At 42.5% G+C, this 25568-nt stretch overlaps 2 protein-coding genes across 8 annotated transcripts in view; one reads left to right on the top strand and one right to left on the bottom strand.

Moving 5' to 3' along the window:
• PAX9 (paired box 9) overlaps nucleotides 1-5083 on the top strand; it is a 33734-nt gene extending 28651 nt beyond the window's left edge. For 2 of the 4 annotated variants that reach the window (XM_083499753.1, XM_083499750.1), the window contains one exon: nucleotides 2825-5083. In XM_083499753.1, the coding sequence (XP_083355879.1) occupies nucleotides 2825-3079 (255 nt within the window). In that variant the 3' untranslated portion in view covers nucleotides 3080-5083. The remainder of the gene's footprint in view (nucleotides 1-2824) is intronic. The other 2 variants (XM_083499752.1, XM_083499751.1) reach the window with 2 other exon arrangements.
• Nucleotides 5084-11988: 6905 nt separating this feature from the next.
• The window catches only part of SLC25A21 (solute carrier family 25 member 21), a 274218-nt gene continuing 260638 nt past the window's right edge, over nucleotides 11989-25568 (bottom strand). For 2 of the 4 annotated variants that reach the window (XM_083509856.1, XM_083509858.1), the window contains 5 exons: nucleotides 24729-24836; nucleotides 18900-19064; nucleotides 16256-16437; nucleotides 14440-14492; nucleotides 11989-12442 (listed from right to left, as the gene is read on the bottom strand). In XM_083509856.1, the coding sequence (XP_083365982.1) occupies nucleotides 12381-12442; nucleotides 14440-14492; nucleotides 16256-16437; nucleotides 18900-19064; nucleotides 24729-24836 (570 nt within the window). In that variant the 3' untranslated portion in view covers nucleotides 11989-12380. The remainder of the gene's footprint in view (nucleotides 12443-14439; nucleotides 14493-16255; nucleotides 16438-18899; nucleotides 19065-24728; nucleotides 24837-25568) is intronic. The other 2 variants (XM_083509857.1, XM_083509859.1) reach the window with 2 other exon arrangements.

Genomic DNA, 25568 nt, shown 5'->3' with positions numbered 1-25568 from the left:
CAAGCTAGTCCCAACAACATGCCTGGAACTCTAGCCATAGTTGCTTGAGTGTAAGGCCTACTGAATTCAGTAGGACTTCCTTCTAGGCAAGCATGTGTAGGATTGCATGGCCTTTTTAAAAAGTGACATTTGAATCAGATTTTCAGTTCCCTGCATTTGTCATTCAAATGACCTATGTTGGTTGGGATGTAGATTTTGGCTTTGTTTTTAAAATGGTCTCTCTTGCTTTCTATTCTCCATATTAATAACTTCAGTAGAGATGTTTTGCTTGGGAGTCTATATATATAAAATGTCATTGTTCACCGGGGTAGTAACATAACAGTAGAGGGATCTTTTATTATTTAATAGGGTACAGTGTAATGGGACATGTGTGGTAAATAAATTTTAACTATCATTAAAAAAAAATCCATAGAACTCAAGGTGGTATACATGGCTTTCTCCTTCTCCATTTTTATCCTCACAACAACCCTGTGAGGTAGGTTAGGCCAAGAGGCCCAAGGACACCAGTGCACCTCCCAGCTGAGTGGGGATTTGAATTGCTCCCCCAAACCTCATTCCAACACTCTGTTATGCCGTATATCCATATATGCCACATGGCAAACTGATTTTGGCATTCAGGTATTTAAAAGATGAAAAGGAAAAAAAAAAGGTACTTGGGATGGAAGCATCCTGTTTTAAGATAGTATCTCCTTCTGGATCTCTAGAAGACACCAATAAGATCCAGTGTGGTGGTTAGAGAGAGGACTTGCAGGGGGAAAATAAAAGTTCAAATCAGTGGCCCAGTTAAGATGGTTTTGAGGGCAGGGACTGGGCTTATGATATGGTTCACATCCATTAAACTGCCACCACTTACAGTTCTACTGTGACAATTTGTGAAATCGCAGCAGCCCTTCACCCCTCCCACTGAATTGCGCCAGAGCCCAAAAGGGTCTGGACAAGGAGTAAATGACGATTAATTTTATCTGCAGAGACACCTCTAAGGAGAGAATGAGATAACCTCGCATAAGCTACCCTGAAATCCTTGAAGAGAGGATACAATACAAACACGCTAAACAAAATATTTACACACTTCTCTCTATTCAGTTAAATTACAGGGGATTCTAATGGTTTCCAGAGGGGTCGCTAGCTGTATTAGTCCGTTGCAACAAAAACAGCAGAGAATATTGTGGCATCGCTAGCTTTTAAGGCAACCCAGTACTTTTTGCTGTTTTTACAATGACTTGGTGTCAGAGCAGTGCCTGATGACCTGCAACTGTAGATTGCCCAAGCTGTGGTTTTCATTCTTTAAATTCCCATAAATTTGGCATTTTGAGATATCCGCTGTCTCTCCTCAGTAGAATGACAGCAGGATTGGGCCTGAAGTTGCTAACTGCTCTCCATGGGTGTTTGTGTAAGCTGGTGGTCCAGGTGTCTGTTTGTATAAAGAAGGGAGAGGCAACCCCCTGTCTCTGTAGGAATTCACAGTGAATGACACTTTACTTAAATAAAAGAAGTTTGGTCTTTAAATCACAGAATGCCTCCTGTCCTCAAGACAAGATCACACCCCCCCACACACACACACACAGAGAGAGTTTTGTTCTTTTTTTGTCTGTGTCTTTTAATACTTTATTTCCCCAGGAATGAAGCCTTAAAATACAAGGGCTGGATTTAATGATCAGTGTTGTTGTTGTTGTTTGGGGGGGAGGTTCCACCAGAACATTCTCCAGCAAGAATTCCATAGAAATGGGCTTGGCAGTGCTCCTGTGCCGCTCACTTTAATTCCAGTGTGGCTTGTGCAAGAGAACTTCAATGAGCACAGCAGTCGGATGTAAATTTGGTAGTCCCTGTTCAAGGAAGTATGTAAACATCATCTTAGGGTGTTTCACCAAGTGATTATATGAATGCCTTTTGCTCTGGTGTGTGTTTTGAAAACAAGCTAGAAAGCAGAAGGCACTGTAAACTCAAATATGCTTTCTTTTTTTCTTTTTGAAAAATATAATTTTATTTTACATGTTATTATTGTTATATTTTGAATTAGATATATATGGGGGCACCAATTTTATTTTTTTTAAAAAAATTATATTAAAGATTTATTGGTTTACAAAAGTTATGTGCAATGTGTCTTTTTTCAAGTTGCATTTTCTACAGATCAAATATGCTCTCTAGTTAACGAAGGATTTTCGTTCAACAGGGTTCCCCAGTGGTTATGTTTAAAATCAAAACTTAAAAGATGTCAATTGGATTAAACCATCCTCCGAGTAAATGAAATAGGAACAAGCCCAGCAACAGTAAACAGCATAGCCCACTCAAAAACACAACAAGTGTACCACTTATATTTTTGGAAGTAATTTTGCAGCATTAAGAAGCTTGCAGTAGTTGTTATGAGGTGAAAGAAACAAGATAGTATTTACACTGTAAAGATGTACCTAAAAGCCATTGGATTTTTAAGTCTGGCTGTTCACCGCATCCTGGAAAGTTGAAGTGGCACCTCTGAAGCCAACATTATGATGTTAGTTGATAGTTTAAAAAACTACAAGCTGGTCCAGGGCATTTTGCTTTATGAGGAAAAACAGTAGAAATGTCTCCCCTCCCCACAAACCTCTCACTCAAAGTACCTGGGACCTGAGGCAGAAAATCCCACTAGTGCCTCTCCCCATTCTAAGCAGTAAAAATATAATACAATCATTTAATAGCTTAACAATTACCTGCCTTTTCATGACACCTCAAGTCTGCCGCCTGAGGCCATTGCCTCACTCTGCCCAACGGCAGGGCTGCCCCTGTTTTTAAAAATCCACGTGTTTATTCTTTTTCAGTAACTGTCATTATTTCCTCTCCTCTCTTTCAGGCACCAAGTTGTCTCCCCACTGTTGGAAGTTTTGTCTCTGCACCAACAATGGCGCCTTATCCCACGGCAGCGCAAGTCTCTCCGTACATGGCGTATAGTGCCGCTCCTTCTGGTTACGTAGCTGGCCATGGCTGGCAGCATGCTGGAGGCACTCCGCTATCGCCCCACAACTGTGACATCCCTGCGTCGCTGGCTTTCAAGGGTATGCAGACAGCCAGAGAAGGTAGTCACTCTGTCACAGCCTCTGCACTCTGATATCAGAAACATGGCAGAACAATTTGAAGCCAGACCAGCCCAGTCACTTTCCCTGTAATTCCTTCTCACAAATGGACCTTATGGGGCTGCTGACATTTGAAATATTTTTCCCCTTCATTAATAATAATAATAATAATCCTTGGGGTTCAGTAAGTGTAAATAACCTAAGAAAGTGATAAATGTGTTGCTGCCCCTTGCACTGTTTTGCATCGAGAAGACCTTACAACCCTCAGAGGGCTATTCATTGGTGAAACCACACATATTTATTCTAAGCAAAAGGAGTGTCTCCAACGTGCAATTGTTTCAGATTTGTGAAAACCCAGTCAAGGAAAACCAGTAGATAATGCTACAATCCTAACTAAGAAAGGCAACCAAAACCAGAAGTTCTCTTCTGGATCACTCAATCGTTCTTTTTCCCGCAAAATAAATAAACAAATTGTATGGACAAGTGGAGAAGAGTTTTGGTTAACAGACAGTTGACTTCTTCTAGTAACAAACAAGAAAAGCAAATGAATACATGGCTCTGTTATTTATCCTGTATTTTATTGTGATTACAAAGGCAATTTAACTTTTGTTTTCTATCTGTAAATAAGGACCTTGGTCATAATTTGCGTTCCCACTACTCGACTCATTTCTGTTTTCTTTTTGTTGCCTGAAAGGCGACATCCTAGCCATGTGTTGTTTTCGTTTCTTAACAATGGCCTTTACCTTAAACGATCCAAATTTTGACAGTTCTTTTGAGTATATTTTGGGCACAGGGTGGAGACACCTGCATCTCATGAAAAGCAGTTTTGTTTCTACAGCAGAGAACTTAACGTGACCCCCTCAAATCCCCGTGGGTTGGTTTCAGAGTGTCCATTCTGCACTTTCCATTTGCAGAAGAGATTAAGATCCCAAAATGTCTGCTGTACAACGAGAGGGGAAAGTAATTTTCTCCAATTTCCTCTCCCTACAGCGTCTCACACTGTTTCAGAGGGTCTCTGCAACCGTCTGGAGTGACCTTTCAAGGGCCATGGGGGGAATTAGCAAAAATGCCCCCCCCCCATCCAGCAGAATTGTTCTGTGTTCTGCTCACACAGACTCTGGATCCAACCCACTGATTACAATGGCACTTGAGTGTGACTTATGTTCTCTGGATTAGGGCTGAGAAAATTCCTCCATATGGTACCCAATCTTCTGAAATCATGGTATCATCACACCAATATAAAGATTCATGGATGGGAAGGACCTGAACAGAATGGGAGCCTGCATTTAATGTGAAATTTTGTGCAGATATTTTTTTTAAAATAAGCCAATGGCACAATCCACCAGGAAGTTCTCCTGCCCAAGCATGGTAGAGTTCTTGTGCACCTCCCATTCATTTCAGTGGGTGCTTGTGCAGGAGGTGGGTGAGTTATGCCCCATGTTAACCACTGTGAAAGAAAACTGTACTGTAAATTGTCGGCTTACCTGTGTTCAGTAATTCCAGCCCAAAACTTTGTTGTCATTTTAAAAAAGGAAAATGAGAAAAGTTGTCTTAAATTCATGCTTTATTGAATGTAAAAAAAGAAAGACTTTCGGTAAAGTTTACAATGTTGTACATAAGCATGTTTCATTCATAGGCATATTGGTGGCGGTACTACAGATATTATTTATAATGTTAACAAAATTCCATTTTTGCATTTCTGTATTCTTTATCAAGCATCATTTCACGGCCTTTTGGATCCCAATTGCTCTCTTTTACTCTTTCCCCCTTAACAGTATAATCTTTTCAAGATGGCCTGTTTTCCATGGACAATAATAAAGTTGTGAATATAGTTTCGGAAAGCCTCCTCGAACTTGCAGATGCGTGCTGAAGATTAACCATGAAAAGGAACGATTTGAAAATTGACATGATATTTCCTCGCATTATAAAATATTAATATATTATGTATTTTTGTAAGTCTAGTGCAATAATGTAAAGACACATCATTCAATACAGATTTTGAAAGACTTCTTTAATAAAATTATCTCCGTTTCTTCCTAGCCATGCTACATATACTGCTGAAACAGCAAGATAAGATCCTGTCTCTTTTATGAGAATTTCATGCTTTTGTTTCAAAATGCCAACAAAGGTAGATTTCTAAGGCACTGCAAAGAAAATAATATGTGATGTCATGCCGATACTTCCTGGGAAACTTTCCAAAACATTTCCCTACTGCAATCATTTAGTCAAATGTTGAATTGAGAATATTGGTGAGATATAATCAGCATGAGCAAACAGTCTCCGGGTCACAATTTTCTTCTGGCACACAACAGAACTGACTGACCAGGAACTAACTGCAAGCTGGCTTGAAATAAATGAAGGGTGTGCAGTTGTTGTGTTTGATGCGCTGTGTGTTACCCTTGTGTGTGTTACCCTTGGATCATGGGTCAGTATTCATCTTGGCTACAATCTTAGTGCAGCCAGCAGAACAGCTCTGTTGATCTGGGCTCTCTCAAGCCACCTTGAGTGAGTTTCACTCAAAAAGGCAGCGTATGAATATTTCAGAACAAAGGATGATCTCCAAGAATGTCTGCCAGTTGGCACAAGGGAAGTCTGCTTGTGCGATGGGACCTCCAGTTTCTCAACTCCCCAGTGCCCCCAAATCTGCTTCAGAGGGTCTCCTTAACAGCCAGATAACCATGTGGGGTGCAGGGGTAGGAGAGGGAGAAGTCCAGCTGTAGAAGTGGAAGCCTGCTTGTGTGACACAGGATCTTGCCCAAATACTCAGGAATAAGTGATGGACCAGAGCACGCCAGGCACTCCTGTCTTCCACTGCCTCCCGCAGTTCGGTCAAACTCATGCTGGTAGCTTTGAGAACACTGTCCAACCATCTCGTCCTCTGTCGTCCCCTTCTCCTTGTGCCCTCCATCTTTCCCAACATCAGGGTCTTTTCTAGGGAGTCTCCTCTTCTCATGGAGCCTCAGCTTCAGGATCTGTCCTTCCAGTGAGCACTCAGGGCTGATTTTCTTAAGAATGGATAGGTTGGATCTTCTTGCAGTCCATGGGACTCTCAAGAGCAGGGGTTGGCAAGCCTTACCAGCCATGGGCCGGATCACTCCCATGGAGATCATCTGTGGGCTGGACTGGTGCAGCGTGATGCTGAAAATCGCCTCTGCGCATGTCCGTGGCGCCGAAAATTGTGCCTGTGCAGAAACGATTTTCGGTGTCTGAACATGCACAGACACGATTTTTGGTATCTGCGCGTGCACAGAAGCCATTTCCGGCACCACTCGGCGAGTCGCCATGCTACTTTAGCGCAGAGTGTGGGAGACTTGCCGAGCAGGCAGCTCAGTTTGTGGTGGCTTGTGGGCTAGTAAAACGGTCTTTGTGGGCCACATCTGGCCCATGGGCCGCACGTTGCCGACCCCTGCTCAAGAGTCTCCTCCAGCACCATAATTCAAAAGAAGCTATGAGCTATGCTGTGCAGGGCCACCCAAGACGGACAGGTCACAGTGGAGAGTTTTGACTAAATGTGATCCACCTGGAGCAGGAACCTGCAAGCCACTCCAGTATCCCTACCAAGAAAACTCCATGGACAAAAACAACAGGCATATGCACGTTTACTTGGGTATAAATCATAATGAATACAGTAAATCTTAGTTCTGAATACAGTGGTACCTCTAGATGCGAACGGGATCTGTTCCAGAGCCCCATCCGCATCCTGAGCAGAACGCAACCCTCGTCTGCGGGTCACGATTCACCACTTCTGCGCATTCGCATGACGTCATTTTGAGTGTTTGTGCATGCACAAGGGGTGAAACTCGGAAGTAACCCGTTCCGTTACTTCCGGGTCACCGCAGAACACAACCTGAAAACGCTCAAGCTGAAGCGTCTTTAACCCGAGGTATGCCTGTAATCCTGTATAGGATTGTGCTGCTAAAGACTAAAATGGGGCTGCAGGAGCAGCTGGCAGGGGAGGGCAGCACCTGTCATCCCGCACACCTGCAGCTGGAAGAAGGGCAGATATAATAAACACACCCACACTGCACCCTAGGCTAAGGTTACCAGACGTCCCCGTTTCCTGGGGACAGTCCCCGGATTTAGAAATCAGTCCCCTGACAAAATCCATCTGTTTAGTAGGAAGCTGAAAAGTGTCCCCGGATTCATTGAAAAAAATCTGGTAACTTTACCCTAGGCATGTGAGCCTAATTTCACATAATCCTTTTTGTTGAAAACAGTGCAAAAATCACTTGCCTGGGTATCCATTTCTTCACGATGTGGATCAGAGTCTAGAAGTTAAGTACACTAATCCTGAGCTCGCCCCCCTCCCCCATCTTTCACGCAGCTCGTATCGATTCTATGAAAAATCCTATTTTGTGAAGAGGAAGAAAAATACTAGGAAAAAGAAAGAAGCCTATTTGTATACAGTGTGACAGTTTCTCCTTGCCTCTACTCTCCTTGTCTCTATTTAATTTTAATTCTTTTTTTTTAAAAAAAGAAAGGTGAAGTTTTTAATAAAAAAACAGGGTTATGCAATGAATAATATAATGCTTAACTCTAGTAAATTTACACACATGCAACAATGATTCCGACTCTCTCACCAAGATTGCAACCTTTTTTGGTGGGGCTACGTTTACAATCCCATCTTAAATTAAGTAAATAATTTGCTTTGGTTCATGTGGAATCCAAGTTCATAGGGAGCAGCATTTTACATAGCTGTGACATGTTAGCATGACCACAGCAAAGCTGGGGATAGCAAGGAACAAGGTGAAACCATTTTTTTTAAAAAAAACAAAAGCATGTATTACAAATATCAAAGCGCTTGTAGTCAACATTTTATTTTCCTGAATAATCACTTTTTTTCTGAATGTCCCATGAAGTATGAGTGTCTCTAAATAATAGTTAAAACAAGTATGCTTGTTGTGGAAATATGAATTAATGGCACAGGTTGTGGACACAGTCTTCATCCTTTAAGGGAAGGTCAGACCTTGATAACCTTATACCTGCTGGTTTGTACCTGGGAGGATAGTAATAGGCTAGTTGTTGAAAATAATGCTGTTCAAAGTACAGGAATCAGTCAATGGAGCCCATTGAATAACGTTGGTTTTTTTCTGGCTCTTTAAAAGTTGTTCTTCATTTATGTTATTATAAAGTATTTACATTTGTCTAAGAACATGTAAGACATGCATAGGAGGCAAAGTGCAAGATGAAATTATGTAGCTGCGCTCTCTTTTATATCAATTTCGGACCCATTTATCAGAGCAGAGGATTTAAATAAAAGAAGTCCCACTGACATTGTTTCAAGTATTGATCTTCCAATTACTCTAAAATGGGGAAGGGAAAAAGAAATAACTTCAGCCTTTTAAAGCAATATTTATTCTACAAAAGCCTAGACTAATTAAAAAAGGTAAAGGTACCCCTGCCCGTACGGGCCAGTCGTGTCCGACTCTAGGGTTGTGCGCCCATCTCACTTAAGAGGCCGGGGGCCAGCGCTGTCCGGAGACACTTCCGGGTCACGGGGTCAGCGTGACGAAGTTGCTCTGGCGAGCCAGCACCAGCGCAGCACACGGAAATGCCGTTTACCTTCCCGCTATAAAGCGGTACCTATTTATCTACTTGCACTTAGGGGTGCTTTCGAACTGCTAGGTGGGCAGGAGCTGGGACCAAAAGACGGGAGCTCACCCCGCCGCGGGGATTCGAACCTCCGACCATGCGATCAGCAAGCCACAGCGCCACCCGCGTCCCCAGGTAGACTAATTACGGTTGCGCAAATAATTCCTTATGATCCAAACCTGCAAAAGCTTTCACCCTGATCCTTCACACAGCCCTTGGAAGAAGTCCCATGGTCTTCAGTGGAATGCATTTCCAAGCAAGTGCCTTAGGATTGGCCTCTTGTCCTGACTCAAAACACATTCACTTCAGTTAGGGCTTTCCCCCACAGCCAGAACTTACCGGAATTCAGTTCCGGCACCCCTCATGGTGAGTTCTGGCACCTTTCCCCCCCTAGAAAACAGCACTGACTTTAATTCAAGAAACTGTACAAGAGACAGACAGCAACGTGACTTGATGATAGTAGCATCTTTACTTGCAATCTACACTTATGAGTTCTGTTCAAACAAATCTTGCAGGGTCTTTAGAGCACTAACACCCACCCCCACCCACCCTGTTTCAGCCCAAGATATTAGTGCACATTGCTGATACAGATAAATATCTAGATGTACATCCACTGCAACACTCACCTGAGCCCTGTTTGACTGCCTCAGAGCATCTGACACAAAGGAGGAATGAACATCTGTATCCAGGGGTCAGTAGTTGCCCCCCAACCACAGCTGGGTCAGGGTCAGAAATGATAGCTACGATGTGTCGCACCTCACAGGCAATGTCTTCCACATCATTTTCCGCTCTGAAAATGCAATCGTGGTGCAGAGCTCAGGAAGGATTAAACACAGTGCCTTTGGGATAGGAATGGGTATTAGGGAGGCCTAGTGTTCCTGTTGTTCCTGCCCACTACCATCTTGCCTAATAGTTTCTCGCAGCATGGATTACTAGATGGAGGGGTAGGGACTACCAGCCAGCATGATGCCTCTGAGTACCAGTTGCTGGAAATTGCAGGTGGGCAAGATGCCCCTCGACGGGGTGAGCTCCCGTTGCTCAGTCCCTGCTCCTACCCACCTAGCAGTTCGAAAGCACGTCAAAGTGCAAGTAGATAAATAGGTACCACTCCAGCGGGATGGTAAACGGCGTTTCCGTGCGCTGCTCTGGTTCGCCAGGAGCGGCTTAGTCATGCTGGCCACATGACCCGGAAGCTGTACACCGGCTCCCTCGGCCAATAAAGCGAGATAAGCGCCGCAACCCCAGAGTCAGTCACGACTGGACCTAATGGTCAGGGGTCCCTTTACCTTTACCTTTAAGATGCTCTTGTGCTCATGCCTAAATTGCATGCTTCCCACAGGTGTTTGGTCAGCCACCATGAGAACAGGATGCTGGTCTACATGGGCCATTGGCCTGATCCAGCAGTCTCTTCTTATCTGTGAATTTTAACTCTGAAGCTTCTCACATCTGCTTTTTAGGATAGAGGGACTACTGATACTGCACCATCATTCTTTTTGTACACGATTTATGCTGGTGGTTGCTGAATATGGGTTCCCCCCTTGCTTCCAGTTGGCTTTGGATCAGCTGTTTTTCCACACACAAAACACATTATTTGGATTGGGGAAAATCCCATTGAAATCAATGGGCCTTACTGCTAAAGAATCCAACTGAGATCAACGTGTTATATTCTTACACTGTGGTAGAAATAAGCTATCGTTATAAATGAAAATTGGAGATCAAATTTGGCAAAAAGGTTGGGTTGTAGCCAGAAAACCAGAACTTCGTAGCTATTTTAAAAAAACCACGTATTTGGAGGAGGTTTTGCTTTTAATTAAAGATTGGGCTGAAGATGTAATTAAAAACATGTTGGAGACAATGTATACCAGAAGGCTATGTGTGTATATAAAGTATGTATAAAGCCTTTTATTTTTATATCTTGAATGCTCTAAATTAATAAAGAAAAGAATTAACTGAGGTGGATCTAATTTCCTTTTTAAAATCTTTCATTCCTTCACCGGAGAGACCCAGTGCATAACTGATGACAAAATGACCCTCCCAAAAGACTTACCTTTGGTATGAGACAAAAAGAACCAATTACCTTTCTGTTGACTTTGCCTACTGAAGCACATTTCAAAGAAGTCACTGTGGTCAAATCCAGACAAAAAAGATATATTGATATTCATGTCAGCACAAGTATTTTTTAAATGCTGAGAAGGCACCTCTGCTTTTGTTGCGCAGTGTATGCCTCTATACTTTGGTGCTTTTAAATTTTTTATTTAAAAGAAAGAATACAAATACCGCAATCCACACTAGATCCCTTTTGCTTGAAATCTTAGGGACAGAGTTTTGCAAAGCCACTCGGAAGAAGTACACCAATATATATGGGTAGCTGGAGTTCTGGATCCTAGAAGACAGGGCACATGTCAGTTTTTACACTCAAACATTTTGTTTTTTTAAGAGTCAGTTTTTCTGAGCACATAAAAAGAGAGTGCAGGATCAGGCCACTGGCCTACCTAGTCCAGCATCATGTGACCTAACAGTTACCTGTAGGAAACCTGCAAGCAAGATTCAAGCACAAGAGAAGCAATGCTTCTGAATACCAGTTTCTAGAAACACTGGCGGGGGAAGAGGGGTGTGGGGGGAGCACACAGCCCCTGGCAGCACAACCCCGGTGGGGTGCCATCATGGCTGCCCTCCTGCCCGTGCTGGGCACCACGCCATGCCCCCAGGATGTGCGCCACACCCCTGGGACACATGCCAGCCACACCCCCGCCTGCTCTCTGCACACACACCCCGGTGCCAGTGTGTAGGAATGATCGCTGGGTTTGTGGAGCACACTCCCCGCCCACAGGCAGCCTCAGCTGCCTGCACGCGTGACCTTGGGGTGCAGAGCACACTCCCCCTCACAGATAAAGCCAGAGCTGTCTGAACATCGTGCCCTCTGTCTAACCTTTTGTGGTCTCAGTAGTCTGCCGTGTCCTGTCTGTGACCTTTGTCTCTGAGACCTTTGTCTCCTTCGTCATACACTGTGCAAGGGGAAAATGACGCGGTGGAAACAGGTGCCAAAATAACTTTGTACCACCCCACGATCTCGGGACTAGAAGATGTGTAAAGGTCACAGCCCAAAATGTATCTGCCTGGTTTGCATATTGTGTCAATAAAAGGAGCCTCCACAGAGCTGGCCGGCAGCTTGCTTGCAGCTCACCTGTGCGCAGCTCACCTGCATTATCAACTCCTGCCTCATGTCCTTCACTTCACCGGAGCATGAAGCTCCACCACTGTCTGGAAACCACAGAAGGGAAAACTGCTCTTGTGTGTGTGCGCGCGCATGTGCACACACAAACACACAAAATATCACATAGAATGAAGGAAACAGGGTTAAAATCCAAATTTATTGAAGAAAAAATACAAATCGTTTCACTATGAAAAGTTACAGATTGATAGCCAGTGTCCTAAATGCCCTACCTCAAGGAGAACTTGCAGAAAAATGATATAAATGTAATAATAACTGGGGAAATCAGTTCATTTAAAGTCACACTACATGTTACATTGAAAGTATGTTTGAAGCCCAGGCTTGCTTGAGGTTCTAAAGATCTTTTTCTTCATAAAAAGTACCCATAGAAAGCCCCAGGCTAAAATGGTGGATTGGGTTACTGGCTCCATATCCATATTATTTGTGCTATATTTGCTTCCAATTTGATACTGAAACATATTTTAACAGCCATTGCTTTAAACCATCTGCTGCCTTGGGAGTTGTGTCTTTGATCACCAGTTTTCTTGAAGCCACCGAGAAGCATATTCATAAACCAGAAGCATCACTGCACCACCTAGAAGAGATAATTTTATTTTATGAAATACAAAATTGTAACGCTTTGTAGATTTAAATTTTACCAACAGGACCAAAATGGGACCTGTAGTGTAGCGTGGGGGGGTGCGCCAGGGGGTCAAGGCCCTGGGCACAGAATCTTCGGGGGGGGCACAGAGATCTTTGCATCCTGCATCTCAAGCAGCGGGGGCTTGATGAGAGAGGAGGGTGAAGAGCAGGACTTCCTCCCTCCCCTCTCCCTGGGTGCCTCCTACCCTGCCCCCAAATCTGCTCTGGCGGGTTGGGGGCATGAGGGAAGTGGAGGGGGGAACGTTCCATTGTGCAAAAAGAAATCCTTGTGCTGACAGAACGATTCTACTTAGCGTTGCTTTGAATACAACCCACATTGTTTAATGCCCACTTCCTGCTTTCACCTGGGCTGTGGATCTTTTGATGGAAGAGCAGGTATGTCCTGCTTTCTCAACTCCATTCATAACCAATGTCTGAAGCAGGGACCCCATGCATATTGTCCTATATGTGAAGCTATCATACAAGACCTTTGGAGAAAGGAGTTGCAGTCCCCCTCAGCACAGGATGAGAATCCATAGCCAAGCTATATGTATGAACTAGTCCAGGCATAGGCAAACTTGGCCCTCCAGATGTTTTGGGACTACAACTCCCATCATCCCTAGCTAACAGGACCAGTAGTCAGGGATGATGGGAGTTGTAGTCCCAAAACATCTGGAGGGCTGAGTTTGCCTATGCCTGAACTAGATCTAAGGGTCTAGCTGCTGGCTGTGTGAATGAAAAAAACATTAGATAGAATCCATTGCTTTTGCTTCAAGAACATAAGGAGCTACTGCTCTTGGGCGGGATCCTTCTGCGAGTGCAACTAAGCTGCACTGGATACCAACTGCTGCTTTTGAGATGATGCGATATGGCAGTTCTAACGGCAGCGGCTTGCTATCTGAAGAAGTGTGCATGCACACGAAAGCTCATACCAATAACAAACTTAGTCTCTAAGCTGCTACTGGAAGGATTTTTTTTTCTTTTGTTAACACAGGGAAGTTATCAAGCCAACCCAAAGTCAGAAATGCTGTGTGATAGAGATATGCCAGGTTATTTATGCCATAAGCTCTATAGGCAAAAGCCTGACTCACTGGATGCACAAAGCAAATTGACATTTTAACCCATGACAGATTGTCAAACAATGGTGTAAATGAATACATGGAGGAGGGAAATGAGACTGAGGCTGCCAACTCTGCCCTTGCCCTTGCTATATTGATGATAGCTTCTGTGCATTGTTACAGGGTACAGATCAGCATTCCCAACATATATGTGTTAAGGCATAAATCCTGGGCACAGGTTAGAATCAATGGGTTGTAACCAACAAAATCAAGTTATTAGTACATGGAGTTTTGCCTATCAACAGGATTTCTCCTCCTCCTCCTTTTCTCCCTGCATGCCTCTGCACCCATCCACTCAGAGAAGATTTGCGGTTGTAGGGAGAGGGAAGAGGGAAGAAGTCTGATTGTATAAGCGGAAGTCCTTGCACCTAAAGGGGTGACATCGTTCGGTACAACACAATTGAGGAGACTGAGAAAAGAGCCAATCCCATTTTTTCCTCCTCATGTTTATTTCTACATTTGCACGTCTACAGGTACAGGGCTATAAGGATTTGCAAATGGTATCTAGAATGCATTCTAAACACACAAGATGCTTACACACTTAAAAAGGTGTGTGCCTGATTATATGAATCAGCTATAAAGGAAGGTTTCCTTCCATGTTTCTGCAGGCAGCTATGAATGAGGCTGCATCAATTGCTATAAGAGCAATGAAATATTGCAATAAGATAAAAAAACAACCCAAAGTCATTTAATTTCAATAATACAATGTTTGTATTTATATATATTTCATCTTAATAATATTTAACAGTAATATTGAATATTAAGATAACATTTACAAAAATACGATCAAGGCAGGATTAAATGCACTAGATTTTTAAAATAAAATAATTACCTGGTCCTAGTCTCATGATTTTAGGCACCAATCCTTTGTACAAGGCTAGAAATCTGTAGAAAACAACGAATAATGTTTTTATTTAAACTGGTAGAGGGAGGAAGGATGTATATTTGCTCAATTTCTGAGACAATGCACTAAAAATGTATGTGAAATAACAAATGTATACAATGCCTGGATTTTAACATCTTGGCCCAGGATAAATAGCAGATTAATGTTCGGCTACGGTGGCTTTGCTGTGATCCCTTATACTCAAAAACATGACTTTAATTAATGAGACATTTGCTATTTGTTAATAGCAGCTGCACTATACGTTTTTTTGTTGTTGTTGTGAACTTTCCAGAGAACTCTTGATATGAGGTGGTATGTAGGGATTGAAAATAAGTATAAATACAAATGATGTATACAAATACAGTACACTACTTGAACAATATTGCTGTGCCTGAGTTCTCACTGTAGACATATGTTACATACACTAAGTTCAGGGTGTTCCTTACATGCTAGTTTCAAAAATGAGAGAAATTATACTGCAGCAATTTGGTACGAATGCACCAATCAATGTTTGCATTCTCATCTTGCTACTGAGGCTAGCATGGAATAGTCAACACAAATGCTCCAATCTCTAAAGAAACAGAAACGGGGGAGAGAAAGGCTAAGATTTATTTGATGAACTCCATGTTTTCTATAAATTTTATGACCAGTTCTGATATGTGGACAGTTTTAGATGTCCTTCAGCCACTATATAGATACATTCCAAGATCGATTGGGGCAAAGTAAGATGCAATCAAGTGGACATTTTTAAAAAATCTGTTAAAATGAAGTTCTCATTCTTTGTCCTGTGTGCTGGCCACTTTATGGGATTCCGATTCTGGATTGCGTTTTCTAATGCTACCACAAGAAAAATATTCAGTACATGTTGCCTGATGCCATTTGGATCTGAGTGGAACAGGGAATGCCACTGGTTCAAATATTCCTCCTCAACAAGTTCAACTGGAAAAAAATCCTAGAAAGTGGCAGAGTTATCAGGGTCAATTTTTCTGGATTGCCCAGTCGCTTACTTAAGGGAACTGGGACTTCTCCTCAGCTGCCTAGTATACAAGAATGAGAACAAGACAGGCTCATCAGCTGCTCTCTGAAAATGAGAAGACCATTATAGCATCACATCCGTTCATCCCCCAAAATAGGACTTCTGTCAGGGGCTACTTAGGAATCTTGTAACATAGGAAGCTGGCTTTTTACCAACAGAGTCCATCTAACTCACTATTTCTGACACTGACTAGCAGATTTTCAGACAAGTTTCTTTCCTGGCTCAACCCTACTTGGCAATGCTAGGGATTGAACCAGGACCTTTCACTTGAAAAGTATGTGATCCTATCACTGAGCTACAACTCTTCCACATTCACAATTGGAGCAATAAAATAGAATATATATTTTCTAATTACAATACTGAGGTTGAAAGATGTCTACAGCTACCAGACTGATGCAGTGGTGAAAAAGCAGAAATGACTTGCTGCAGACTTATTAGGATATTTTATACATTCTCTCTCTCTCATTCTCTCTCTCTCTCTCTCTGTGTGTGTGTGTGTGTGTAGTAAATAAAAATCCAGAAAACTCAGATAAAGCAATACTTTTCCTTTGTAATGCTTATATGCACATTTCTGAAATGCTGCACTCTGGAGCGCTCCTGATACATAAGCACTGCGAAGGGTGGCTTTTATGGGCCTCATCAAATCTGAAATATAACAATGTGGTTTTATGGACTCATGTGAACAAGCCAGAGACCTGGATATTTATGATTGAAATAAGAATGCTTTACCCTTCTTCTTTATAGACCGTTGCCATAGTTTTAAAACAGGTCCTGTACTTGATCTCTCCAGGAACCGGCTGTGGTCCTTGAATCCGACTTTTTGCAACATCAAAAGGGATGTTAATAACTGAGGCTATTGTTCCTGAGGCTAGCCCGATTCCAAATTTCCTCAGAAACTCCAAGGTTGGATCCTAGATAAACAAACAAACAAAAAACCAACAAACAAAAGGGGAGTGGGTAGGAGAGGGAGAAAATGAATGAGAGAGAGAGAGAGAAAGAAAGAAACTAAAAGAGGAACAGAAGCACCTCAATTGGTTAAAGACTATAAAGTAATATGCATTTAATCAGAAGTCTTGCACGACACGACACACTCCTGTTATTCTAGCGGAACACATTAGGATTTCCTATGCCGGGGCTTGTTTTCTTGACAATCCTATTGGCTATGTTTTTACACATGGTCTAAATTGCTGAAGTACACATTTCCTCACACAGGATTTATAAACACAGTTCATAAAGCAAGACCGGTACGGCATATGGGGATGATTTGTATAATTGGGCTTCACAATGTACTTAGTATTACTGTATCAAAACGGGAGAAATCCAAGCACACTATTAGCTAATTGGCCAGAATATTTTACAAATGACAGCAACTTCCACCATGAAGCCTACTAAAATGCTCATTTGTGTGTTGGACCCCCAAATGTTAAATTAAATAAAGGCTAATCTCAGTCTGCTGCTTTCCCCCTCCAGGTTTTTTACATTTAGTTTCACGTGTAGCTGATGCACTGTACTAAGCAGTAACGGCTTCCTGCTATTAACAATCCAACAGCGGTGCAACTGCAAAGCAGACAGCAGCGCCCTGTGCATTATAAACAGTAGTAACTCACTAAGCTAATTGGCTGAAGAATTTACAACACATTGTTCCCAAAGCCAACTATTTTGCCCTGGTTTAAAAAGGTAGAAACTGGCTGTAAAGTCAGCCTTAGAACAACGTTTTTTTCTGTATGGGCTGAGACAATCCAACTGTGTTCATATTTCCTCAGACAGCCTTCCTACCCTGGAACATCAAAGTGCTCAATTAGTTTATTTGGAAGTGAAATTTTCCTTAATAAAGTCTAATCGCATATGTGTGAACGCTGGGAGCTGCCAGCGAATGCTGTCATAATGGATTTCCTAGGTACTTTACAATATGACTTTAAGAAACCCCTTTTTTCTTGAACCAGGGAAGCAAGAAAAGACCCCCTAATTTCTAAACAATATAGTAACATACAGAGCACATTTGCTGCGACACATTGCCAGAAGATTCCTTAGAGGGAGCAAAATGGGAGTAAAATCCACATGTGGGATCAGGCCAGATTCTGTCTGTCCACACTAAAACTCCAGTTTTACATCTTAAAGCTCAAAACATAGTTTATTTTAGCTAAAATGTCAAGAAGCGCAATTTTAAATTAATATAATTAATGCATTATCAGAGAGGATATAAGCTGCTAATGGAGCTTGTAATTTTCCTGTTAAGATGATTGGATGGGTTCGCAGCAAGTTTTGGAAAAATGGTAGAGAATACTGTATGTTAAATACAGGTCAAAAATGGGAAGGAACAACTTCACTTGGGGATTGGAAAAGCAGTATATCAACTTATTATAAGAAGCTTTCGGAAGACTGTCAAATAACAACCCAACTTATTCGCAAGGCTGCTAGCATAAGCTTTATATACTGAAATCAGAGAACAAATTATGAGCAAGTTGGTAGAGACACTTGTCAGCAGAGGAACTTCTGCTGCAAGTTTTAGAGTTTTCATGGCATGTTGCAAGTGTTGGCGAAGCCACCACAAAAAGGAAGCAGGTGATTGCTAGCATCAGCCACTGTATGATAGGCCTGTATGCACTGTGAGTAGGGTGCATATGCTTTAGGACCTCTATGGTTTAGGAATTGGATACACTAGTTGCTTTCCTTAAAGCCCTATGGCCTCATCATTATCATAATTGAAGTTAAATATCTTCCCGGGGAAACAACACAATACAGTGTTGGGTTAAAGGAATGATAATGAGCTGTGGAGCTTGGACACCCAAATCTGCCTTGTACTCATTTCATAATTTTGGGCAAGTCTGTTGTTTCCTTAGTGTGTGTCATTAGTTTGTTTTCTAAAAAATGGGTGTTGCAGAAATAAATGCAGAAGCATAGGGTTGATAACTGACTGAGACTCTGCCTTATCTCCAGGTTAAGGTCTTGTCTCCATCTAGTCCAGAGTTTCCCAAACTTGGGTCTCAAGCTGTTTTGGGACTACTGTTCCCATGATCCCTCATCACTGGTCCTGCTAGCTTGGGATGATGGGAGTTGTAGTCCAAAAACTGTTGGATCTAGTTCAACATGGTGTTTCCAACAGTGGCTTGCTAAATGCCTCAGGGAAGCTGATAAGCAGGGCATCAGGGCAACAGAATTCTTCTGTTGCTTCATTCTACATCTGACATTCATAGATATTCTGCCTCTGAACATGAAAGAGGAGGATGGTGACAAAACTAGAATTAGCTGGCTCTGCCTGTCGCTGGCTCTGGATATGCCTACCTTTGACCTCCCTGCCTTTTGCTCTATCAACCACAAATGGTCTCAGTCATGACTATATTATGTTTTTTATTTTATAGAATAAGGCACCTACCTTGCTGACGGGAACAATATTTTTCACATTGAAGTAGAAACCAAAATAGACCATATTGAAAACTCCATGACGTCCCAAGGTAGCAGACAAGCCTTTGTTGAGTCCCTGGAGCCCCAACCCATTGGCCTGAATAATCTGCCGAGCTTTGGCAAAGGTAGATGGCTGCTGTACGGGGGGAAAAAGCAAAGTAACCATAAACCATAAGCCCCTTTTCCAATTTGATGCTTAACCAATCTCCGTTGTAGAAGACAATAAATGAAATGGCCCATATTAAATGGTCCATATTAAAATATAACCAAATACAATAATTTGCCAAGGAAGCAGATGTACATATGTATAGGTAATGAATATAAGTGCATCTGTTCTGAACTCTACATGCATGCACATTGATGAATGAACTAGTTCTCCCATGCACAGTAGTCAGGGAGGGCTGTCATCCTCTCCTGTTACATCACCCTTAGGAACATAAGAGGCTGCCATGGATCCATTGAGCTCAGCATCATTTGGGAAGCTTAGAGTGAAAAGCTTCAATGAAAAAGGGCCATCTCAGTGTGTCTATAGGGGGATGTTCTGCTGCTGATGGAAATGGTGGGGTGAGTTCCCCTGTGACAAGCAGCCACCTTAGGCAGTGGAAGCACCTCCCCGCTCACTCCACCACTTCCACAAGCAGTGGAACATGCCCCTCTTGCCAAGTTTTGGGGAGAGAGAGAGGCATTCAGGTGTGTGGCGTTTCATCTCGTCTTCACTGCCTCTGGGGCAAATCCCTTGCAGAACCCCTGCCCCCTCACCAATGGGCAGAGGAACCCTCTTGAGAGATAATTCAAGAAGTGGTGGCCCAGGAGAGGACTTTATCTGTGACAGCCCTCAGGTTGTGGAATTTATTCCCTACAAAAGTTCCTTTGGCACCTGTCATATGCTGAAGGTGTGCATCTCTTTACCCTGGCACCGGACATTTGAGTGGGAGAGAAAGATTTTGAACCCACCCTATTCTCTTGACTGCAATCTCTTCTGTTTTTATTTTATTTTAATTTTTTTAAATTAAAGTAATAATCGTAAATAAATAAGAGCAAACATGTGCACCCCACCACCGAGACCATTCCATCCAACTTTTCCCAAAATTTCAACAGACTGCAATCTCCTTTAAGTGTTTTAGCATTGTAATTTTAAATGGTTGAAACCTGCCTTGGGACCTTGTGGTGAAGAGTGGGTAAGAAATCATAGAATATAGAATCAGAATCGTAGTATTTGAGAGTTGGAAGGGATCCCAAGGATCCCAAATCATCATCATCATCATCATCATCATCATACTGAACTGTCAGAGGCCTAGTTTTGATTATTTAAACTATAAGATCTGGAAACTCTCACATTCTAGGTGATACATTTGTATCACAAGCCAGATAAAAACAATGCTGTTCCTTGACATATATTTCTAATGAACAATTGAAGATATTCTAGACTCTTCCTTTGGCTTCTCTTGCTTATTTTGGGGTTATTTTGATTATAATATCTGAAAAATCTCACACATTCAGCAAATAATTGGAACCTGTGGCCCTTCAAATGTTGGACTCCATCTTCCATCATGACCATTGACCATGTTTGCTGGGGCTAACAGGAGTTACATATAATAAGAAAAGCCCTGCTAGATCATACCAAAGGCCTATCTAGCCTAACATCCTGTTCTCATGGTGGCCAATAAGATACTTATCGAAAGTCTACCTATCTTGTTGGAGAGCACCAAGACCTGGAGGGCCATAGGTTCCTTACTGCTGCTTTACACTACACTTGAACCACAACCACAAAATATCAGTTTCCTATAAAAATATTCCTAATAACCATTGCAAACATTCCTTCTAAATCAGCCAGGGAGAGGATACTTTCAGATTAGAGGAACTGTGTAACTAATTTGTGTGACCATTTCTAGAGACGTAAACTTTTAAAACTCCTATGCATGACTGTGGAAGATTGCTTTTAACATTTTGTACTGTTATGTCTTTAGCCCCAAGTTAAAGATTATTTTTTCTTGTCAATTGTTTGCTTGCTTAACTTTGCTTTTCACTAATGTTACCTTTGTGTAGTCAAATATTTAATTAGAAAGGCAAAACTTGACTTCCGCAAGGATGCTTAAACAGGGAAATGAAGACAATTTTGACTGCTGCTTTGTAAACGGTGCTGATTTCAATGCACTTATTTGTTTAATGAGCTCCCATTGCAAAACGCCAGCAAAAATGACCAACAGATGATCCAAATAATATCCAACCCACCAGGTTAGTGCTTATTCAGGTGACAAGCAAGCCAAATTTCCTTTTAATATTTTGTTTCACTCAGATTTACATATATCTAACAGGTATCTATGATTCACTTTGTAAGAGTAAAAAGCAAATCTCACACAACAACAGACTATATGGCTGCAATAGAATATAGGGATTTATTGTAAACTTCCCAGCAAGAACTTAATGCCCAGGGAGAGGCATACAAATACCATAACAATATAAACAAATTGCTGTGGTAATATTTACCTAGGTCTGTCCAGACCATGATTTTAGTACGCTGCAAGCAGTCTCAATAAATAACAGGAGTGATCTATTTGGAAAAGGCTTATGTAAAAAACATACAACTGATTCTGTGAAGCGCGTTAAGATTGTTCTGAAAAGAAATGATAAAAATTCAAGGGGCAGGAAAGGATTCTTTGATTAATGTGTTGCATCTATGGAAATGTGTGGCATAAGCCAAGTTATGTTAGGGGGGCATTAGAAGTGCAATTCTATGTTTACTCTGAAGTGAGTCTCGTTGAATTCAATGGGGTTAATATTATTATTATTATTATTTATTAAATTTATATACTGCCCATCTGAGGATCACATATTGTCATAGCTGTCAACGTTTCCCTTTTTTAAAGGGAAATTCCCTTATTCCGAATAGGACTCCTCACAAGAAAAGGGAAAAGTTGACAGCTATGATCGAGGTGAGTATAGAAGTGCAGTTAGACAGCGCAATCCTAAACCTGTCCATTCAGAAGTACACTTGAATGATTTCAATGAGACTGAGTGCAATCCTACAGCCCTCTGCAATGTTGATGGATCAAGAGAGGTAGGATTGAGCATGGCCAACTCTCTGCTGGCATAGAGGAGCACCACTGCTGGCGGAGGTCCTGAGCTCTGTTTAGCAGGCAGAAAGCTATGACCAGCTGCTTGTAGCCAGCAGAAAACCATGAAAGATAACCATGGGGAGAAGGCACCAGAGGCTTTGAATTTCAATCAATCAATCAATGGCACAGCCCTGGGTTGTGTGGTGGCAGCAGGAACAAGGGAAAGGCACTGAAATCTTCTCGCTGGGGACCTGCCTGCTTCCTCATTCACGTTAAGCCACGGTTTTTCTCATTTGTGATATACAAACTGGGTCTCAGTATAATTGATATCAGTAGTGGGGAAAGAACCCTGTAGCATTGTTGTTAATCACTTCACTCTGAAGTTTGCAATTTGCTTATTACACATAAGCCGGGTATATTATTTAATTTTTGTGGCTACCTTAGTGTCCGAAGTCAGATGAGTCTGTATGGAAAATGTCCCACCCCTCAAAAAAAATCTCATTTATTTAAATGAGGAAAGGAATTTTCTGTTTGTTTTCTTTAGAAAGTTCTTGAGCATTTTCCAACATGTCAAGACATACTGTTTGCTGGTAGATTCATTTCTGCTGCATTTGAAGCAAAGAAAATGTGTTTCTTTAAGTAAGAGCCCTGAATAAAAGGCATACAGAATAACTATATTCCAGCAAGGAGGTGGTGAAGTATGCTGGGGGCTTCGGTTATCTTTTTGTGCTTGAAGTGCAGGTGGTCTCTGTGCTCTGGAAAGGAAAGTCTCTAAATGCAAAAGCAGCTACCCAAACCACTCTGTGTTGCAAATGTCCATATAGTCTTCCAACAAGAAACTGCTCTGCACCCACCAAGCTAGTAAAGATAAAGGTAAAGGGACCCCTGACCATTAGGTCCAGTCATGACCGACTCTGGGGTTGCGGCGCTCATCTCGCTTTATTGGCCGAGGGAGCCGGCGTACAGCTTCTGGGTCATGTGGCCAGCATGACTAAGCTGCTTCTGGCGAACCAGAGCAGCGCACGGAAACACCGTTTTCCTTCCCGCCGGAGCGGTACCTATTTATCTACTTGCACTTTGACGTGCTTTTGAACTGCTAGGTTGGCAGGAGCAGTGACTGTGCAACGGGAGCTCACCCGATTGCGGGGATTTGAACCGTCGACCTTCTGATGGGCAAGACCTAGGCTCTGTGGTTTAACCCACAGCACCACCCGCATCCCTGCACCCACCAAGCTAGCCGGCTTTAAAAGAGAGTTAGACAAATGCATGAAGGAGAGGGCCACCAATGGCTGCCGTGCCCTCCAATATGCTGAGTCCTAAAACCGGGATGCGTGTCTTACTGCCCATCTTCCTGCATGAGTCATGTGACTCATGTGACATCACGGAGCCCAAAAGGATGCAGGTTTTTTGAGCCGTGAATTTTGGGGTGTCGCACGAGATCACAGCCCTGCATGAGATCTCGGGGCAAAATTGTGCAAGATCAAGGCGACATAAATGGCAGCTGTGCTCTCGTGAGTAAAAATGGGATGTCCCAGTTTTTATTGGACACTTGCGGGTTGTGCGTGACTAGCCATGATAGCTATGCTCTGACTCCACAGCTAGAGGCAGCAATGGGTAACTGACAATGCTGCTTGAAGGTTATCACTCCAGATCAGCAGCGCAGCTAGCCGCTCGGGTGCCAGGTGTGGCACACGCGCCCTGCAGCCGGGGACAGGGCGAGCCACCCATGGGGGGCAGGACACGCTGCGTGGAGCCTCTCTGCCACCTCCCCCTCATCTGTAGGGCGGCGGAGGGAGAGGTGGAGGGCAGACGCAAGTCCCATGCTGCCATTTCAGGCAGCACGGAGCCTGCAGGCACCCAAGCCACCACGTCACTCCCAGAAGAGACGTGTGGCTTGGGCACACTGCAGGGCCTGCGCTAAGTGCCAGCCCCCGTGGTGTGATGTCCAGTGCCAACCGTGTTTTGTTACATTTGTTGACTGAACTAAAAAGTTCAATGAGCCCAATTTTTATTTTTTAAAACTCATTTTTTGTCATTTTGTCACACACCCCCCCAGTGATGACACCCGAGGCGGCCGGCACCCCCCACACCCCCTTTCTTCTGCCACTGCTCCAGATCTGCCCTACCAGGAGTGCCACTCTGGGGACAGTAATGAGCTAGTTGGGCCAATGGTCTGCTTCAATATAAGTCAGTGTTCCAGAGGTATAGCCTCATAATCTTCTGGCCTAACAAACATAAGAGCCTATATGTACTGTGGCTTTGAGTGCTTTCATGCTCTCTTCTATTAGTTGATGTTAGTAGAATACTTTTGGGGGAGGGTTATTTACTGCATAATGTTGAAAAAACAAATTGTAGGCTTACCATTCGAACTGTAAAGTTTAGAGAGAGGATATATATTTAAAACAAAAAAGCTGCTTCCTTTCTATTCTTCTCCCCTTCCTCCTATCCCCTTCCCTTTGTTCTGTGCTGGTAGCATGCCATTTCCTGACCATTACAGAGCAAAGGATACCCTAGAAACATTGATGAGTCTCCGCCAAATACTTATTTCCCACCGCATCGTCCGTATCAAATTTGCTTCTCCAGCTGTTTTGAAATGGCAACACTTAAACTGGGACCATCACTTGTTTTAAACTGCCCCAAGAGATTCCCCTCTTCCTACAGCTCGCTCTTGATTAACATTCTATACTTGTTATCCAAGCACTTGCGTTTCCCAACATATTGAAAAAATATTCCAGTTACCATACCTCTGTGAAAGCATCCCGATTTGCCTGGAGGCTAACCTTGACTACTTCAAAAGGGTTAACCACAACTGCTTCTGTTAGCCCGGATCCCAAGCCAGCAACTGCAAATGTCTAAAAGAGTTAAATCAATCAGTTTTCATGCACACTGCGGTAAAACATCCCCGTACATCACATTCTGAAGTTCAGCATTAAGCTGACTGATATGATGAAAGTCGAGAGACCTACCCTTGTGCAGTAGTATACCATTACTAAACAGCTTTCGTCCTTGATTAGATGTTGACAGTTCATGCAGAAGAAATTACAAAAGCCACAAACCACATTCCAAATATTCCAAATAAAATGTCAAAGTCCTATCAACAACACATTCTCTCTAGATGGGGGTGGGGAAGCTTTGTGACTGATTTTAAGAAGTGCATATGTGGTAAAGCGTGCCCTCCACATTCTGTTTAAGGAGAGTTTTGCCTCGTGAAGAATAATTTACACGTTATTATGAGTATAATATAGACACAAAGGCAGCTCTTAAAGCCACTTACCAGGGAAGTATAAAATAGTGACTTAATTAGGTAGTAAATCTAATACAAAGAAAACACAGGACTGCGCTTCCCAGTTCAGCAAACAATTGTCTTAGAAGAAAAGTTTTCCAAGGCAGATTTCACCTCTGAAACAACTTAAGTAAGATATTAGTAATTGATGGCAAATATTTATATACCCCAAATAACATACTGGTTGGTGCTATGGCCTCATTGGAATGCAGCTGACAGTCAAGGCATTGACATAATACGGTAAAAGAGAGTAAAATCACTTAAGAGTAAAACTTTTTTCTTTTAAAAAAAAAACACGTTT

This window comes from Podarcis liolepis (assembly GCF_965112155.1).
Source record: "Podarcis liolepis genome assembly, chromosome: 1".
Lineage (NCBI taxonomy): Eukaryota > Metazoa > Chordata > Lepidosauria > Squamata > Lacertidae > Podarcis > Podarcis liolepis.
Note: the sequence above shows the minus strand (reverse complement) of the source record. Positions and strands in the feature narration are given on the sequence as shown.